At 48.3% G+C, this 14,891-nt stretch overlaps 1 protein-coding gene across 6 annotated transcripts in view; it reads left to right on the top strand.

Annotated features, from left to right (window-relative positions):
• MIB2 (MIB E3 ubiquitin protein ligase 2) overlaps positions 1-8,849 on the top strand; it is a 42,385-nt gene extending 33,536 nt beyond the window's left edge. For 4 of the 6 annotated variants that reach the window (XM_071575439.1, XM_071575438.1, XM_071575437.1 and 1 more), the window contains exons 13-20: positions 415-571; positions 1,148-1,302; positions 1,887-2,013; positions 2,376-2,606; positions 3,958-4,136; positions 5,170-5,354; positions 6,115-6,180; positions 7,749-8,849. In XM_071575439.1, the coding sequence (XP_071431540.1) occupies positions 415-571; positions 1,148-1,302; positions 1,887-2,013; positions 2,376-2,606; positions 3,958-4,136; positions 5,170-5,354; positions 6,115-6,180; positions 7,749-7,990 (1,342 nt within the window). In that variant the 3' untranslated portion in view covers positions 7,991-8,849. Of the gene's footprint in view, positions 1-414; positions 572-1,147; positions 1,303-1,886; positions 2,014-2,375; positions 2,607-3,957; positions 4,137-5,169; positions 5,355-6,114; positions 6,181-6,588 lie in introns of all 6 variants that reach the window. The other 2 variants (XR_011699560.1, XM_071575440.1) reach the window with 2 other exon arrangements.
• The last annotated feature ends 6,042 nt before the right edge of the window (positions 8,850-14,891 follow it).

Here is a 14,891-nt window from a genome sequence, read left to right as displayed (position 1 = left end):
TCAGGGTCTGTGCTGGGAGTTTTTGGGGGAATCAGGACAAGGAGGTTTTGGTGATCAGATTTTTTTCAAGGAGGTGGTCTGGTTGATTTGAGATCAGTTTAGTTCTGGTTTTTTTCTGTAACTGCATGTGTTTTCCAGAGCAAGATAAAATTTTGAATTGTTTTGCCTCTTACCAGGGCAGAGTTCACCAATAAAAGTGAGAGATTCCTTTTGTTTTAGAGCAAAGAGGGAGCAGATTTGAGGGCACAAATTAGGAACATCTTGTTGTGTGTAGGTTTTTTTAATACTAATAAGAAATGGGATGAAGTCAAGAGGATACAAAACCTGAGAAGCTCTGTTGCCTTGCAAGGAGGAAGAATTTGTTGTCTGCACAGGAATGACTCTAATCTGTTTTGCTCCTTGTTTTTAAACCAGAAACCAGGCTGAGGTTGCCCGAGTGCTCATTGGCAAAGGAGCCAGTGCAGACCTGCTGAACAATGCCAAGTGCACGGCGCTGTACGTGGCGGTGAGCCAGGGCTTCACCGAGGTGGTGAGGGCCCTCTGTGAGCTCAACTGTGATGTCAACCTCCCAGTGAGTCTGGGGTTTGGGCTGCAGGGGCTTTGGGGGTTTTCTGTTTTTTTTTTTTCTTGTGTTTTTTTTTTGTTTGGTTGGTTTTTTGTTGGTTTTTTTTTTTTTGAGTTGAGGAGGTGTTTCTGTGTGTCATGCACTGTTTGTTGGTTTGTAGAGTTTGAAAATGGTTCTCTTAAAATGCACTGCTGTGCATTGCACAGGAAGCATTCCTGCAACTTCAGTGCTCTGAAATTCCAGCTGTGGGTCTGCCCCTTCTTTCTCCTGGCTCTGCCCAGCTCAGTCCAGTCACAATCTCTCTGCTGTGCTGGGCTCAGGCTCCCAGTGAGACCTCACCTGCTGGTATTGGGTGTTGTTGCAACACTCCTGGTATCAGCAATAAGGAGTGGGGAGATCTTGAAGATGGGCAGTGATTGTGACTTGGACACAGCCCTTTTTTAGGCTGTGCTTTTGTGGTGGTGGGACTGGACTGTGCTGGCTCAGTGTTTCAAAGCTAGGTGGGAATGTCAGGAGCTCACAGTGGTTTCCTTGGACTTTCTGAGGGAGGTAACCTGTGTTCTGCTTGGTGTCCACGTGTAGGATTCCCAGGGAGACACCCCCCTGCATTATGCCATCACTCTGGATTACAAAGTTGTGATTGAGATTCTCACTGAAGTACCCAACATAGACTTCACTGTCCAGAATGGCCAAGGCTTCAACCTGCTCCACTATTCTGCTCTGAAAGGCAACAAGCTGTGAGTGAGCTTTGTTTGCATTTTTATGGCTTCTACAGGTGTTAACTCTTGCTTGTCTTAGCAGTAAGAAAGTGGCAGGTGTAGTTCTGGATAGATGGGAAGGAAACAGATATGGCTGGGTATAGCTGTTGCCCTCCTTCATGCCTTCCCAGGAAAATCCTGCCTGCTTTCCCCATCCCATCTTTCTCATACCTCCCTAGCTTGGCTTGGAAGTCTGTCTGCTTCTGGATGTCTCCTGAAGTGTTTGGGTTCACACTTGGAAGGACAGGAGAAGGTCTGTAGTAAAGACTGTATCTAAGTCAGAGCTTCTGGAACTCTTCCAAGGATAAATCTGCTCATTATTTCCAAAGCAGTGTGACTTTACCCTTTATTACTTTATTAAATGATAACTGAGAGCTTTTGTTGTATTCTCATAATTCAATCTGTGGGTTAGAAGGACTGCTCTTCATCACCAGTGTCAGCCCATGGTGCTGCCTATTAGAATATTCATAACTCCTGAGCAGAAGAGACAGGCCTGGCTCTCTGCATTGCCTTTCTTCCTGTGAAAGTAACTCTTCCATCTCTGTTACCCTTCAACATTCCAGAGCCATAAAGAAGATCCTGGCAAGAGCTCGGCAGCTGGTTGACTCCAAGAAGGAAGATGGTTTCACTGCCCTGCATCTCGCTGCTCTCAATAATCACATGGAAGTGGCAGAAATTCTCATCAAAGAGGTAAGGGAAAAACAAACCCACCATGAATAAAAGCTCCCACCTGTCCCACTCCCAAACCCCCACGTTTCCCAACATGAGTTCCTGCTGGGACATACAGGAATGTCACTGTTTCTTTGAAGAGCTGGCATTGTTTGCCAGACTAAAGAGAAGTTGGTGTTCCTGGGGGTTGGGGGTATTTTTCTTTGGCACTGGCAGAGATAAGGGTGTCTTGGCTGGAACAGAGTGGGTTGGAGCTGGTGCTCACTGGAAGATGTTTGGTGAAGGTGGACTTGGGTTTTGGGACCTCACCAGGCACCACAGCTGTTCTTCAGCCACACTGGGCAGCAGCAGCAGCTCACTCTGATGCCATTCCCCCCTCCCAGGGTCGCTGTGATGTGAACCTCAAGAACAACCGCAACCAGACCCCTCTGCACCTGGCTGTGATCCAGGGCCACGTGGGGATGGTGCAGCTCCTGGTGGGCCACGGCAGCGACGTCAACGCCGAGGACAAGGACGGCGACACCGCCATGCACATCGCCCTGGAGCGCCAGCAGCTCATGTCCCTTGTGATGGAGAAGCGTGAGGGGGACATGGGGGTGTCTCTGCTTTCCAAGGTGAGCTTGGAGGGAGTAGGAGAAACTCCAGCACCAAGGGCAGGAAGATGCTCCATGTTGGAATGTTGGTGTGGTCTAAGGGGGGCAAAGGAAGGCAGGGAAACTGGGTAAAGCCAGGCCAGATGGGGAGCAGAGAGACAAATAGAAACAAACCTTCCTGCTGGTGGGAAAGCAAGAATAGTCCTCTGAGGGGATGCTTGAATTTATGGCATGAAACTCAACATAGTCAGACGACAATTCATCCCGTCTCCCCCGATATTTTTATTAGCGTTGGGCGCTTCTTCCCTAACATGGGAAAGGTCATGAATCCACTTGCAGAGCCAAGAGTCTGGGGTTTCATTCATGCCCCAGAACCACAGCAATTCATTTCTGCATGATGGCATGGAAAGTATGAGGATAGCTGACCACAGCCCCCCCAGTTATCTGTGGCTGTTACAGCAGGGTGTGAGAGGTGAGCTGGATCAGGCTGAAGGATAAAGACAAAGCTGTTACAAAGCCTGAACTGGATTTCACTGTGCTGTTCTCTGTTTGTGGATATAAAGGCCTTGGGTCTAGAAATCAGTGCAGGTTTTATCAAAGGTGTAGGGATAATTGAGTACACTGGGAAATCCAGCAGAGATTTCTTTATTTAGTTTGATATAATCAGAATAGGCAAAACTACCCATTCCTCCTTTGTAAGTGTTGATGGGTGGACAAGCCCAGTGCATTGGTCTTCCATTCTGCTCAGTACTGAGCTACCACGCTGGTGGGAGCAGGAGTTGATGGCTCAAGTGCATGGCCAAAGGCAGCCAGGAGCTGGTCCTGGATGCAGGAAGTCCCAAAGAGGGACCTGTGTGTGCCATTCCCAATATTACTCACACTACGTCCCATCCAGATGCTGTAGACTCCTTCACATCTAATTTTACTTGCACTCACCTACATGCTCTGGTCCTTTAAGTCAGTGGAATATGTGTGTTGTCTCCAAATTATTCTGGATCATGTACCTAAAACCTTGGCTTTCTAAGTGTCTGTCCCTTAGGGCTCTGTGGGCCAGCTGTTCCTCAGCTGGTGTGTGCTGTGGTGTCTCCAGTTTCCTCCTCTTCCCTCCCTGAGGAAGTGAATGCCCATTCCTATGATTTGTATTGATTATCACCAGTTAGGACCAGTCTTGTGCACTGTTTGTCCCTGCAGTGTGAGGTTTGAATCTGCTATTTACATGCTGAGGGATCTTTTTGTGTTCTCAGAAGGAAATGCTAAGTTGTCCTTCCAAATTTTAAGTACAGGGTTTAAAACTTTGGTTAGAATTTTATACAGATCAAAATAGAACAGGAACTTTTTGAGTTAACAGAGTGTGTTTCTCAACATCTTTTAGCTCCAGGCTTCTGGCATTCTTGGAAATGTGGAGCTGAATGTTGGAACTGCAATTGCCTGTTACTTAGCACAAGAAGGAGCAGACATTAATTATGCAAACCACAGAGGAAAGTCTCCTTTAGACCTCATTACAGATGGGAGGATTGTCCAGATTGTCAAAGACTTCTCACAGAAATTCAGGTAAAGCCTGTCCTTGAACTGGTGACAGGAAATTCCCTTGCAAGCCCCAGCATTCTCCCCCAGTGCTGTGGTGTCACTGCACTCAGCTCTTCCAGGGGGTTGGAGCATCTCTGAAACACTTGGAATGTCAGTCTGAGCACCTCCTGTTCCCTCTGCTGCCCCGGGGGGTTCTCTGGGAGTGGATCCTGCAATTTGGAAGAGCAGGTTAATGTTGCTTGGTGCAAACTCAGCCTCTTGGTTTAGAGAGCCCTGAGGAGATTGGCCACTGGGACCACTTGGCAGGGACATTCTGGGTTCTGTTTTACTTTCATTTGATTCTGCACTTGCAGATATTTAAAGTCTAAACAGAGAGGAAGTGTAGCAGAAGAGTGGGCATCAGAACTCATAGAATGTGTTCCAGAGCTGGATAAATGCTTGTTTTTCAGCTGATAAGAGAAATAGCTGAGAAAGTGCCAAAGGGAGAGAGGGAGAGTATAGCCAGTCAAAGGTGCCTTTATTCCAGGTTCTGAGAAACATTTGTTAGGATTTTGACTGTGCAAACATGAAAGCAGAGTTTGATGTGAGGGCCCAGACTCAGTGCTGTTCCTGAGGAACCACCCAGCAGTGCTGTACTGGCCATGCCTCTGGGCCACTGGGAAATTCAAACAGGTGGAATGTGTCTCTTTAAACATCTTGCACAGGAATTTTGTCAGTGCAGTGTGTGTTGGATTGAGGTTTTTTTTCTGAAAGAATGTGATGTCTTTCAGACTGACATTTCCCAGAACAGTGTACTGGTTTCAGCAGGTTATTGTACTGTCAATACCTTATTGTTACCTGCAAAAGAGCAGTTTCAACCTGTGTCAATATTAGTCCTCCCTGCTCTTTGCCTTTGCTTTCAGACAGAGCCAGGCAGAATCCCAGTTCAGGCAGGGCAGGGGAGGGATCACCAGTTTGTGCCACTGAGAATCCCGGACTGTTTGCCAGGGATCAGTGCAGTGGTGCTGCAGGAGTCTCTGCAGGGTTGGCTCACACTTGGGGGTGTTCCTGGTTTCAGGGAACAGCAGGTTTCCTCAGAGAGCTCCACCATCACCTGCAGCCTTCGCCGGGTGCACACCACGCCCAACACCATGACCAACCTCAGCGTGGCCAGCGTGGCAGTGCCCACAGAGTGCCTGGTGTGCTCAGAGCTGGCCTTGCTCATCCATTTCTTCCCCTGCCAGCACAGTATTGTGTGTGAAGGTGAGTCCCTCCTGGTTCTTTCCATTTTTTCATGTTTTTCTTTCCTGCTGCACCACCCAGCCTCCCTCACTGGGCTCCCATAAATCAGGCTCTGTTCAGACACAGAGCTATTGTGCTGTTTGTGTCCTGAAACAACCCCAGCATGAGTTCAGCATCTTAGACAAGACATCCAGCGTTATCTGTGAGAAGCACAGAATGTTCTGCCCACCTGCTGATTGGGACCCAAGGCAGCTTTGCTGTGCTTGGAGATGCCTGGCTGATTCAGAAGGAGAGCCAGATGCCTCAGTTGTAGCTGTCAGTGCTCTATCCATCAAAACCCCCCCCTGAGAAGGATTTCCCTCTTCTCTGGCTTTCCTTGCTGTTTGCATTTCAGTAGTTTTAATGGCAGCCTGCTCCAAGATGTCAGCAAGTTTATCTCACAAAGGCACTCAAGTCTGACCACAGGCAGTTTGGGATTTTTGTGTGCCAGAGCTGCATCCTTTTCCCCCAGAGCTGTTTGGATCCACAGTGCAGCAGTTCCAGAGGCACAGAGAATCGAGGACTTCAAGGTGTTGTGTTTGCTGCTGGCCTAGGAAAGATTAAACCAAGAGACTAAGAGACAAAAAGCAGGTTGTGACCTCATTCTTTGCAGAAACAATCTCTTACTCATCCAGGGAGGCCTCAGGTTGTTCAAAGCTGATGTTCTTTAGTCTGTTGTTTTCCTCTTGGTTCTGGCAGCAGTGGGTTTAACTGTGTTCTCTCCTTCTGTCATTTGTGGTAGAATGCTCCAGGAGGATGAAGAAGTGCATCAAATGTCAAGTGACAATAACCAAAAAACTGAAACAAGGTATGTTTGCTGTTCCTGCTGATAAGGGCTGTGGGAAGGGTCCTGCCCAGCGTTAGTTTGAGGAGCATCAGTGAGTTTCAGTGAGATAAGAGAGAGTCAATAAGAGAGAAAAAGGTGCATTTCCTCAGGTGTCAGGCCAAGCTCAAGCTGCAGAGACAGGACAGGACATTTAAGGAAGCTTTGCCTGGGCTTGGCTTATTTTGTGTGTATTGAAAGCAAACATCAGGGTCTCCAGTCTGTTCTCACATGTGATGGTTTAACAGTGAAAATTGATGAGAAAGGAGAAATGGCATCTTGTGCAAGCTTTGCTTCTGCCTGGGCTGAACTCACAGGGCCTGGCAGAGCTGGCATTGCCCAGCTCTCCAGGAATCCCTGAGCTGCATTGTTCCATAAAACTCTTTATCTCAGTTCCAGATGAGACATTTGCATGCAAATTTTTGCTGGAGGAGGAACATCGAGGTCTCTGAAAATATCAACAGGATTTCCCCATCAGTGATGTCTTCAGTGCTTGCCTTTAACAAGCTCCCAGTGCCCAAATCCTTTATGGATTTGAAATCACTTCTTGCACTGCTGATGTGCAACTAATTCCAGAAAGCTGAGGAAAGAGATATCTATTGGATTGTAAAGCTCCCTAATCAAGGATTGAGGAGCAGAGTATGAGCAGTGGGGCTGTATTAAGCTGAAACCAGGAGAAGTCTATTTACCTAAGCTGGCATTTGTCCTGGATTTGGGGTTCTTCATTTCACAGAGTTGATCAAAGCCTCTATTTGTGTAACTTCCCCTTCAGCAAAGGGGATGTCAAATGTTTGACCATGTGTGTCCTGAAAGACTTAGACAGAAATTTGAGTCCCAGGTATGAACAGGAGGTTGGGAGAACACAGTGCCCATGGCACTGTAAGGATTCCTAGACTGGTGTGGCAGAACATCCCAACCAGTTCTGAATATTCTCATATTCCGGAGCACCAAGGCAGGACACCCCAGCCAACGTTTTGTTTCTTTTAAAAAAAACAACCACCCAACCACCAAACACACAAACCAAACCACTAAACCATCTCAAACACACAAACCAAATCATCTCAAAAACAAATCAAGCCACCAAACAGTCTCAAACACACAAACCCAACCACCAAACAATCCCAAATACACACAAAGCAGCTGAGCTGAGGGGGAAAAGCAGCACTGGCCAGTCTATAAAAAGCACCATCCCAGGCTTTTTAGCTGAGCCATCCCTGGATAAGGCTCAGAATGCCATGGTCTGGTAGCCACAGTGGTGGTGGTGGATCAAGGGTTGGACTTGATGATCTCAGAGGTCTTTCTATAGAATCATAGAATCAGTTGGGTTGGAAGAGGCCTCTGAGATCATCAAGTCCAACCCTTGATCCGACGCCACTTTGATTACCAGATCCTGGCACTCAGTGCCACGTCCAGCCTCATCTCAAAAACCTCCAGGGATGGTGAGTCCACCACCTCTCTGGGCAGATGATTTTTTGTGAGTTTAGTCTGAAGCCCTTGAGGGGCAGAGTGTGGTGGCAGAGGGACCTGCCTGACCTGCGTGCCGTGCCCTGCAGACAGCACCGAGGTGGAGTGCAGCCCCAGCTCGGAGTCCACGGAGCAGAGGAAGCTCATGGAGGAGCTGCAGAGCCGCTACCGGCAGATGGAGGAGAGGATCACCTGCCCCATCTGCATCGACGACCAGATCAAGCTGGTGTTCCAGTGCGGGCACGGCTCGTGCCCCGACTGCAGCGCCGCGCTCACCGTGTGCCCCATCTGCCGCCAGCAGATCCGCGAGAGGATCCCCATCTTCGTGTAGGGCAGTGCCCCTGCCCGCCCTCCTCAGCCCCCGGGTGTCTGCGTGGCTGGGCTTGGGCTCCTGCACTGCTGGATGTTACTGGTGTCACCTGGGTGGAGCTGGAGGAGGAGCGGGAGGTCCCTGTCCTGCGGTGCCCCAAAGCCACGGAGCTGCTGGAGGGCTGGCACCGCCTCACCTGCTGCTCACCCGTGCCAGGCACCTGGAGGAACAGCTCTGACCTGTCTGCTGAGGGCAGGAGAGACTCTCAGAGCAGAGTGAACAGAATTCCAGAGGGATGTGTCCCCACTGGCATCAGCTCCAGACTGGGCCGTGCCCAGTGCCCTGCAGGGCAGATCGCTCTGGAAGGGGGGGCTGGAGCAGGATGGCCCTCACACCTTCTCTGTCCCCTGGCAGGCACTTGCCCTGAGGAGATCCCAGCTCTGCAGGCACCTGCCAGGGTGGTGGGTGATGCCCTGGGAGTGCCCCCTCTGGAGCAGACCAGAAATGGGGCAAACTGGATGTCCTGAGGTCCTAAAGACAGAGCGTGTGCCTTAGAGATAAAGTAGTGAACACTGACTGAAGAAAATACATTGTTGCAACAAATATTTCTAACCTCTAAGTGACACTCTTCTTCCATATTTTTTTTTCTTTTGGCACAACTGTGTGTTCAGAGACTCCTGAGCTTTCTATCCATAATGCCAAAGGCAGGTGTTAAATACTCCAATCAAAGTGTAAAGAAAATAAATAGTAATAATTCAGAGATGAGAGGGGGTGCGGGGGGAAAAAAAGGGATTTCATTTTTGTTTCTTTGTTTTGCAGCAAAACTTAATAAAATAAAATATATATTTTCCTGAGCATTAAAATGAATGTACAAACAGTAGCTGAAATGTGGATCCAGCTGTACTGTGTTTTCCAACTGAGTGGAGAAATATTATCCCCTGAGTCAGCCTGTAAAGTTCCTGCTGGGGGGAGTGTGTGCCACACGTGTGTGTCTGTGCACATACATGTTTGTGTGGGGGGTGTTTATCTCTGGGGCCACAATTGTGCCCAAACATACTGGGTTTGTTACCTATTTGGAGCAATATTTAAACCAAACAAATCCTTTGTTCCTCAGCTCTCTTTGTCCCTTCCCAAAGAAGTGGCAAATCTTTTAAAGGAATTTTTGGCTCTGTGGAATGGAAGGTGGTTACAGGAATATTTGTTACTTTATAATCCAGCAGTGTGTTGAGAAAGTTATTTCACTGATTCTTGACTCCTATAGATTGTGTGAATCAGAATATTTACAGTTTGAGTAGATCTTTTTTGTGCTCTGAAAATGGATCAGATTTAACCCTGAAATTCTTTGCTTGTATTGTTTTTAACACCCAAATAACCTAAAGCTGAATTGCAGAATGAGCTTTGGTGTAAAAATCAGAGGGGCAGATTCTCATTTACTTCTGTCCTAGAAGTTCATGGTGATGGGAATTCAATTATTATTTTCCCAAAAGGAAAAGAAGTTGCAGGACAAGTGGAGCCTTTGACTTTCAAGCTGTGCAGCTGTTGCAGAAAATTGAGATTGTCTTAACAATTATTTCTTCCTGTCTGAAAGAAAAGATACTTTGTAGAGAAAGAAGAGGTGCCTTCAATTTTATGTGTTAACTTTTCAAAACTCAAGCTCCATTTCAAGATCTCCTGAGCTTGTTTTCACGTCTGAGATTTATTGTGTGGCCAAGTTGGAGTTTTGCACAGCAAAAAAAAAAAAAATGCTTAAGAACTACAGAAATGGTCGGTAACAGTGTTTGGTTTGGGAGTATATTCTTTAATTTCCTGCTATTTTTATGTGTTCCCTTATATTTTCCTTAATTTTCCTGCTGTGATTGTCTCTGAGGAGCACAGGTGGAGCTGGTAAGTACCATTTTAACCCTTTCATTTTCCCAGTATGAAGAAGGACCCAACAGAGAAGACCCAGGATGGGCAGTGGAGCCCCAGGAAGAAGAGATCACAGAAGGATCAGATGCCCCTTTGTGCCAAGTATGTTTTTGGCAAACTTTGCCCCCTGTGCCAAGCTCAGCTCCATGGGACAGTGAGGCTTTGGAGGAGGGAAGGAATTTCTGCTGTTTTATCTTGATAAGCCTGAATCAGATTTAGGTGGAGAATGAGACAGGAAAGTTGCTGCTGGTTGGTTTTCTTGCTGGTTGTGGGAACAGGGAGGCTGTTCCTGCAGCTGGAGGGAGGGGAGGAGGTGCCAGAGCAGAGCAAATGCTGCTTTAAAGGCAAGTACTGTCATTAGTTAATTGGGGTGGGTAATGAGCAACTTTCTGCTGGGTGTTTCTCTCCCCCAAACGAGCTGGGGAGCTCCTGGTTTCCCTGCAGCCTCTGCCACCTCCTGAGTGCAGCTCTGCCTTGGATACTCCCTGGTTTTCAGGTGGGCAACTTGAATTAAGAGATGTCAGCTCAGCTCATACTTCTACAAGGGTTTCTAAAGCCCTTCCTTTGCAATTGTAGGCAAAACTCTGTGTTTTATGGACAGTGTGAGGGAGATTGTTTGTTGAAAGGCACAGGCAGGTAAATCTCTCCTTTGATTGTGTTTCCAGCAGTCTGTGCTGCTCCCAGGATTTCAGGATTGGTCCATCCACAGGTTATTAAAGCAGCCCCAGCAACAAAAAGCTCCCCACACAGGGCAGCAGTTCTTACTCCATTGTGGAGACACTTTATCTGTGATTGAGGAAAAATTCCTCCCTCATTTCATTCCTGAAATTCTCCGTGGCCAGGACTGGAGTGCTGAGCCCCTGCCTGGGGTCAAGGCTCTGTGGTAACACAAGGTCAGGCCAGAGCAGGCACTTGTGTGAGCTGCAGCTCAAACTGACAGTTAAGCAAAATATTCCATTTTCCTTGCCAGCTGGAGCAAGGCCTTGTTTTCAGCTCATTTGTTATTCATCAGAGCATGGACTTTTCTAGGAACATCAGCAGATGCTGATCACGAGGGGCTGCAGGATGGAAAGTGGAGGGATGTTTGAGGCCTAAAGAACACCATTATTATTCTCCTCCTCCCTCTTGCAGCACATACAGTCCTTTTTTAGCCCATGACCCTCTGCAAAAGTACCAGTTGGAGCTGCCATTCCCACAGGAGCCATGCAGGAATGTTGAGTTGCTGCTTGGTTTTCCCCCCAAGTTGTGAAGCTGCAGGGCTAAATCTGGGAGTACTTTTACAACTAAGGGGCTTTCCTGATTCCTTTCCCATGGGCCACCAAGGAGCTGAGATGTGGTAAATCACATTCACAGGGTGCTCTCCCCCTTCCCTGGTCTGGGGCTGGGTTTGGACCCGTGCCTTGGAGATAAAATGTTGATCCTGAGCCATCAGACATGGTCAGATATCAGTCCCTCCTTCTTTCCCACCTCCATGTACAACTCCCAGTTCCCAGCAGGGGAAGCTGATGGCAGTGGTTTGTTTTAGTTCTGAGTTAAAGGCTCTTATCCCATGAATAAATAAGGGTTTCATGAGAGGTGAGACTCCTCTGGGACAGTCAGTCAGCTGCAGTTCTAGCACAGTGGTGGTTCTCTCTGTAGCATCTCTGAGCACGGGTTTTGTTGCAGTAGATTGTTGTATTATTTGTTGTAATGGGTTGTTCTTGTGCTGTTTTGGGGAACTGAGTGAAGCTGCACCAGGGCTGCCTTTCCTCTGACATACAGAGGACTGTGCTGAAAGTAGCAGTGCTGAATAAAGGAGAGGAGAGAAATAGTAACAATAATCCACAGAAGTCAAAAAGTATTTCTCCTTGAGCTAAAGCTTGCCCTGGGGAATGGAGCCATGTGTTGTGCATTATGCAGCAGCCCCCCTTTAAACTAAACATTTCAGCAATTAAGTGAAAAAGCAAAGCCAAACTGAGGTGATTTAACAACAAGGAAAGTGCATTTTGTTGTGCAAATGGTGCAGGGCTTTATGTTCTCCATGTCTCTGGTTGGGCACTGTGGGTTTTCTGCAACATTCCTTCCCTCCTGACAGCTGTTCCAAGCTGCTGGGTCAGGGACACTGAGTGCATGCAGAGATGTTGGGATGTGCATCCCTGACTGTGCTTGGACAATCCCAGCTCCTCCAGAGGGTGTCCAGCTCCGGGGCACTGCTGACAGGGCAAAGACAAAGCAGAGTCAGTTCTGTGCCCGCCTTCCCTTTGCCCATGACACCAGCTGGATTCCCTCAGTGTAATGTGTTCCACTGCCTTCAGACACTGTGCAGAAACCAAAGCCAGGAATGCTTTTCTGTCCAAATATAGTCAGGATGACAGTCCTTGCCTGGAGTCCAAACCAAATATCCTCACTCCAGAACCTCAGAGCTCTCAAACTCTGCCCAACTGTGAGGCTGCAGCAGCAGTTCCTGCTCTTGGGTAAGAGCAGCTCTCCCAGGGGCTGGAGCTGAGTGTGAGGGGTGTTTCCATCAGTGACACTGAGCATTCTGGCCACAGCTCATGCCCTGCTGGATGCAGATGCACAGGGACCTCACCAGGAGCATTGTTTATGCACAGCAACTGAGTTCATGTGTCTCCCTTGGCTCCAGGAGCTCCATCTGTGAGCCCTGAATGCCTCAGCACAAGAGCTCTCCTCATCTGACTCTCATTGCCCTAAAAACTGAGGTTTATCTTGGCCTTGCTGCTGAGCTGGTTTCTCAGCAAATACTTGGCTTGAGCTTTAAGATATTTTGAAGGATCCTGTGGTGGGGTTGGGTGCACAGGCTCTGGATTTCGGTGTGGAGGGGCACAGTGCAGACTCCAGGGTAAGGGCAGAAAGCAAACAGTGCTTTCCAAGAAGCTCTGCTCTCACTGCTGCCCCATCCTGCTTGCTACCCTGCCAGGGGGCAGGATCCTGGATGTCACAGAGGCTCTGAATCTTCTCTGTAGGTGAAGGTTCCCATTCAGCCACCACACGTGGCACAAGATAAATGGCTCAGGTGCAGGATGGTCTCCCATCCAGGATGCTGCAGCAGCTCATGGAGAAGGTCTTTCTTGGCTGGGCTAACCTTTAGTCACTGCATGAATGAGTGTTCAGAAACAATGAGCTCCTAAAAATACACTTTTACTAAAGCTGTGCACCAACTTTGCAGGGAGTTGTGCTGAGAAGTATTTTACAAAACTCGCTTTATGTTGGGGCAAAGGAAATTGCTGTTCCCTCAGGCTGTGGCTGTTTGAGCTCTCAATCTGTGCTTTAAAGCTCAGGTTCCTGTACTCTTCACAAAATTAAGGCACTAACTGGGTGTTCAGAAGATTTCAGGTTCTTGATTTGCAAGATCCCACCCTGGACCTCGGGCAAGTCTTTCCCCTGCTGGTGCTATGGGTCTGGAAGGTGCAGGTTGAAGCTCTGCCCTGCAGGCAGGACTGATGGGAGATGAACTCTGAGACACTGAGGGGCTCAGACACTGTGCAAGAGGAGGATGGACAGTGCAGGAGTTGATTTTCAGACACTGCTGAGTCCTCCTGGCTGGGTGAGAGGCAGAGGCACTTCCAGCTCTTACGCAGTTCTGGGGCTGAAACTTAATGTTCTTCCAGCACTGGTTGATAGCAAGATTTTTCTTTCAAGCCAGTGCTGCTTTACTGGAGAAGAGCTCTTGGCTGAAGGTTTTGCATCCCATCCCAAGGCAGGTTTTCACTTCAAGACTCCCTTCTCAATTGGTCCTTCTCTAGGTGTGTTCTCACCTACAGGAAGACACTTGTTCAGGGCATTGGTCAGTCAGGAGTGTGTTGTTCCCAGATTCTCACTTGGTGCTTTGATCTGCGGCTCAAACCACAAACGGAGCTGCATTTGCATCTCTCTTTGGAGCTGCAAACAAAGGGCTTTTTCAGAGAGTTCATGCACAGGCACGTTCCTTCTGCCAACTGTGCTCCTGGGGAAGGAGGAACCATCCCTCGAAAGCTGCAGGAGCAGCTGAGGTGAGCCAATTCCACAGGGGTAGAGCCCTCTCCCCTGGCTTTCTCTGCCTTCTCTTGCTCCAAGTTCCAGCTTCCCTTTGTAATTCAATCCTTAACTTCCTTCTCTGTCACTCCTTGTCCTGTCCTTCTCGTGGTATCTGAACAAATGCTGCACTTTGACCTCTCTCTGCAGAAAATGTGGTTTTTCTCCAAGGGAGAGCTTAGTGAGAATTGAAAAGGGACATTTTCATGAAATTGTACTCACAGACGCATTGGTGTTATTTATTCTGAATTGTTTCAAAGCTCCAGGCCAGCTTTGATTTGAAAATACGTGAAACTTATACAAACGTTGCAAGCTTCTGAATCAGGCTGAAAACCTCAAATGAAACCATTTTTCATTAGTGCAATTACAAGAATTTTCTGAAACCTTTCAAATGCCTCAGATACCCCCAAGGAATGTTTTATGTGAGCTGGCACCAGAGCTACTCCCTCCCTGGCATTTGCTTGTGAAACTGGGAGCTGGCAGAGTCCCTTTGGGGGGGCAGAACTGGAGGTCACCCCACCCAGGACCACGGGCTGAGCCCACAAGAAAGTGCAGCTACAACTGAAAACCTGAGAATTTCTGAGTAAGCTTTTTACAAAGTGCTGAACTGCTTTGAGTCTGGAGCCTGGAGATGCCTCAAGGAACCTCCCAGCTTAAGCCAAACTGACCACAACTCCAAGCCAGGCTTTGTGACCCAAAGTCAATGTGGTTCTGAGGGTACTTGTGTTCCTCTGTGATAACCCAAGTGCACAGGAAACTTGCTGGTCCCTTGCAGAGTTTGGTGGGAGAGGGACTTGGTGTTTACTTTCATGGGAGTTTGTAAACTCCCTGAGCAGCGTCCCAGGCGGAGAAAGCCCTCCCTGCTCTCGCTGCATCTCGTTTTGCTCTCTCCTCCTGGAGACAGCCCTTGACAAATGACAGCTCTTGAGCCCTCAGCATCCCTAATGAAGCATTCCAAGGGCGTGATGCTGCCTCTGGGCTCCCTTGGCTGCCCCCTCCCCCA

Source organism: Pithys albifrons, chromosome 22 (assembly GCF_047495875.1).
Source record: "Pithys albifrons albifrons isolate INPA30051 chromosome 22, PitAlb_v1, whole genome shotgun sequence".
NCBI lineage: Eukaryota > Metazoa > Chordata > Aves > Passeriformes > Thamnophilidae > Pithys > Pithys albifrons.
The sequence above is the reverse complement of the archived record's forward strand: the minus strand, read 5'-3'. Positions and strand labels throughout refer to the sequence as shown.